Source organism: Drosophila miranda, assembly GCF_003369915.1.
Source record: "Drosophila miranda strain MSH22 chromosome Y unlocalized genomic scaffold, D.miranda_PacBio2.1 Contig_Y1_pilon, whole genome shotgun sequence".
Taxonomy (NCBI): Eukaryota; Metazoa; Arthropoda; class Insecta; order Diptera; family Drosophilidae; genus Drosophila; species Drosophila miranda.
In genome coordinates, this window is record NW_022881603.1 from 52,066,065 (window position 1) to 52,070,617 (window position 4,553).

Genomic DNA, 4,553 nt, shown 5'->3' on the forward strand with positions numbered 1-4,553 from the left:
TGTTGCATTACATGACGGAGCTAGGAATGTGATACTCCTTGGTTTTATGTCTAGCTTTGATTGGTCCTCATGAGTGGCGTGATTCTAAAGAATCGATTTCTCGAGAGTGGCGTGATTCTAATGTTGATGAAACAATGTGGTCCATTGTTTATATTATGGGGGCCCTAGCTTGGAGTATGGGAAGAAACAGTTATTGATTCTTGAGTGGGGTCCTGTTACTTGTGTGGATGGGGTGGATGAATTGTACATAAACATAATGTGTATGGAATGTGGGGAATTATGGATATGTCACTATATTGGTGTTTATATATTTTTAATTTTTTTTTTGTTTTTTTTGTTTTTTTTTTTTTTTTTTGAATAACTTTAGCCTATTTTTATTAACTGTCTGTGGTTTCTTGTTGTTTACGTCTATTATGATATTGTTTCTTTCTTCTATTTTTATTACTTCATAGGGTCCTAAGTACTGATTATCTAATTTAGGACCCGAGTCGTTTTTGAGTAATACTAAATCTCCTACTTCTAACTTTAAGTCATTAACTTTTTTATCATATTCTATTTTACGTTTTTGTTTTTCTATTTCTATCATTGATATTTCTCTGTTATACGCTAACTGTAATTTAAATTTAAACTCTTTTGCATAATCATCTATTATAGGATCTATCTTCGTTGAAGTATTAAATTCCGTGAACTGTCTAGGTAATCTGCCATAAATAAGTTCATACGGACAGTAGTCGTGTACTGTTGATGGAGTAGTATTAAAACAATATGTGAAATAGTTCAACCATTCGTCCCAATCATCTTTCTCAATTGAGAGATAAGAACGAATGTATTCGTACTGTTCCTAAAGTTTGATGGTGGTGTGCTGTTGTCATTAATAAGTGAATTGTTATACTCTGTACCCATGTCTGTTATGAACGTCTTCATAGGACCGTACTTTAGTATAAACAATTCAAATATTGCTTTAGCTACTGTTTTTGCGCTTTTGTCTTGTATTGGTATTGCAACTAGATACTTTTTGAGATCGCATATTATAGTTATTGAGTAATAGTTACCATTCTCTGTTCGAGGTAATGGTAGGACCATCTAGTATCTATTAAAACAGTGTCAAAAGCTGTGTTTGGGGTGTTTGTTATAATCATTAGGGCTTTTGTATGTGTTGTAGTCTTAGCTCTTTGGCAGTCTAAACACGTTTTTACATATTTTTTAATAGTTTGTGTCATTTTGGGCCAATGGTATAATTTCTTTATTTTTAATAGGGTACGCGTAATCCCTGTATGGCCTCATTTTATTGTATCGTTGTGATATTTTAACAGGATTGCATTAATTTGACTTTCGTCATTTTTGTCTACTTGTGTCACCTTTTGTAATAGCGCTATTCGTATATTATGTAAATTTTTATTGCCCTTATTTTTAAATTCATTTAAAGTGACATATTCGAAAATTTGTTCACTTGGTGGCATTTGTAAGTTAATGATTTTGTTTATCCCGGCTTCTGAAATAAGTTTCTGAAAAAATTGATCTAAATCGAATTTTTCATTAGAATATAAATCTTTAGCTGAAATTTGTGAAATGATTTGGTTTTTTCTTTTGAGTAAACACTTGAAATTATTCATTTTTATTTTTACAAATTTCTTTACGTCGCTATTGCTAACGACTTCGTAGACATTTGGCTCATATATTTTTTCATGCATTTTAATTTTTTCATCTGCGCAGTTGTTTTCCTTTTTTTTTAATGATCTTGTTTGTACCATCAATATATTTCTGTTTATTTCAGTTAAATCTTTTACGTTTATGCGAGATAATGCATCTGCATCGTGATTATCCTTCCCCTTGAGAAAACCAACTATAAATTGATACTCTTCTAAGTCTAGTCTCATTCTTGTCAGCTTTGAAGTAAGATTCTTTATTGAAAATAAATATACTAGTGGTCTATGATCTGTTTTTACTAAGAAATGCCTTCCATAGATATAGGGTCTGAAGTGTTTTATTGCCCAGTGTATTGCTGCTAACTCTTGTTCGGTAGACGATTTATTGCTTTCTCCCTGTGTGAAGGATCTTGATGCGTATGCAATTCGTAGTTGCGTACCGTGGAATTCCTGTGACAGTACTGCTCCACATGCATATTGTAGCAAGGTAATAATTAGTGAGGCATTCAACTAGTATTTAAAATAGCATACAGCGCGCATTGGTATTTACCGCACCATCGATACACTCGGTGGGAAATACCAATAGGGAGATATCGGATAAGAAACATCGAGAAGAGAGTGAGTGCACTTTGTAAATGGCGATTGTGAGAGACGGACGCGCAGCTAATAAAAAAGAGTTACATTAAATCACCGGGTTTGTGTTTTTATACCTATACAGTTCACTCACGCACCGATATTGGTCACTACAATTCCCGGGTTAGACGGCCTACAATTTCAGAAGTGGGATACGATCAATCGCCGCCAGTGAAAAATAGCGAAAATTTTTATTATCTCGTCCGTCGAAGACGCCATCGCTGAAAAAAAACATGTCGGACTTGGTCGGCACGGAGGAGTTCTCGGCCGCCCAGCTGCGCGAATGGCTGGAGTCCCTCAATCTACCAAAAGGTGGAAGCAAAGCTGCCATGGCAGCGAGACTTAACGAAATACCAGTAGAGCTGCGGGGACAGGGACCACCGGCAGCCGAAACATGCGAGAACGAGAGGGAAGATGAGGCGGCCGCAGATCAAGACTCGACGAAGAGCGAACGCAAAGAGAAGAACGAAAAAGCACCGCAAGCGCCTGGGCACAACAACAACCATGGCGAATATCGAGCAGAGGTTGAAATGTTAAAACTGCAAATCGAGCTGCTGAAGCTGCAGAGCGAGAGGGAGAAGGAAGGGAGAGGAGAGAACACAACACCAGCCGCCAGCAATGACGCTGGCGTCATGTTGCTAAATGCCGCCAAAGACATGTTGCCAACATATCATGGCAACATTTCTGGAAACAACGATGACGTCACAACTTGGATCGCGCAGTTTAAGGCCGTCGCAAAAGTGAACAAACTGAAGGATGAGAAGCTACTAATGCTGCTAATGTCGAAGCTTAAGGACAAAGCATTGGTGTGGCTGCATTCGAGTCCGGAGCACATGTCGCTGCCAATCGATCAATTGTTGAACGTCATGGAAGACACTTGCCATCACAAGGAAAGCAAACTGTTGCTCCGTCGCAAGTTCGAGTCCCGTTCATGGGCACGTGGCGAGGAGTTCTCGATGTACTTCAACGCCAAAGTGTCGCTGGCATCCCGCATAGTCATTGACGACGAGGAGTTTATTGACGGAGTCATCGAAGGTATCCCAGATGTAGGCCTGCGTAGGCAAGCCCACATGCAGTGCTTTGGCGCTCCATATCAACTACTCAAGGCGTTCGAGAAGATCATGCTGCCAAAGAAGTACGGTTCAACTGAAGGGGCAAACACTGGAGCCTCGCCAACACCCATTCGCTGCTACAACTGCAACTCTTTGGGCCACGTGGCAGGGGAGTGCCGCAAGCCCAAGCGCGAAAGAGGAGCGTGCTACGGATGCGGCAGCATGAGTCACCAGGTGTCACACTGTGACGAAAAGAAGTACAAGGTACATAACGATTATATATACAAATTTAATATATACATTAGCAATTACAATAACAAATGCTTGTCCTTAAATTGCCTCATCGACTCAGGGAGCCCAATAAGTTTTATGAAGTTATCGTGTCTAGAGCACCAGTCGGAAAATAACCTAAATAAAGTGGAAGAGCGCTCACGATTAAGTTCGAACGAAATCAAAGAAGATGATTTAAGTTTATATAAGTTTAACAAAGACAAGAAAAACAGAGAAATTGAATTTATTTTGAATAAAAATGCGGATTACGCTTATGTTGGACTAAATAATAGCAAACTTAACATCTTTGGTAAAATACCCAGTTTTGTAATTATTAACAAAAATCGAATCAACTTTGAATTACTAGTAGTGGCAGACGAGTCGATGGGCTATGAGGCTGTGTTAGGTAGGGATTTTATGAATTTATGCAAATTTAAAATTGTAAGTGACATTTGCAAGGAGAAGGAGAGTGAGACAAAAAACGAGTGTGAAACAAAAAATGAGTGTTTAGAAAAAAATGAGTGTTTAGGAGAAAATGAGTGTTTAGAAAAAAATGAGTGTTTAGAAGAAAATGAGTGTTTAGGAGAAAATGAGTGTTTAGAAGAAAATGAGTGTTTAGGAGAAAATGAGTGTTTAGAAAAAAATGAGTGGAAAATAGAGAATGAGTGTTTAGGAGAATATGAATGTGAAGTTAAAGATGAGGGTGATAAAGAGAATAAGCATGAAGTAGAAAGTGGAGGCAAGGTAGAAAATGAGTGTTCTGCAATGGTTGAGTGTCTGGAAGACAGCGATACCTGCGAGAGCGTAAAAACCAATTTCAACGAACTACCAAGCCAGTATCCAGACAAAGAAAACGACTGGGAGTTGAAAGTAGGGACAGATTGTAGCCAAGAACTCGCAGGACGACTTAAATACATGTTTAGGACAGCGTATGTAAACGCAGAAAGACCAA

General features: G+C 38.3%; 1 protein-coding gene across 1 annotated transcript; it reads left to right on the forward strand.

Annotated features, from left to right (window-relative positions):
* The first annotated feature begins 2,280 nt into the window (after nt 1–2,280).
* Nucleotides 2,281–4,094, forward strand: LOC117191276. The gene is made up of 2 exons (XM_033396186.1): nt 2,281–3,595; nt 3,666–4,094. Exons 1-2 carry the CDS (start codon nt 2,513–2,515, stop codon nt 3,693–3,695), a joined length of 1,113 nt encoding a protein of 370 aa, XP_033252077.1. The 5' UTR covers nt 2,281–2,512; the 3' UTR covers nt 3,696–4,094.
* Nucleotides 4,095–4,553: the final 459 nt, after the last annotated feature.

What these genes read in the sequence shown, in the direction of transcription:
- LOC117191276 (XM_033396186.1), top strand. Translation starts at nt 2,513, where the DNA reads ATGTCGGACTTGGTCGGCACGGAGGAGTTCTCGGCCGCCCAGCTGCGC. An exon ending in GTGACGAAAAGAAGTACAAG is followed by an intron (nt 3,596 to 3,665) that starts GTACATAACGAT and finishes GCTTGTCCTTAA; the next exon opens with ATTGCCTCATCGACTCAGGG.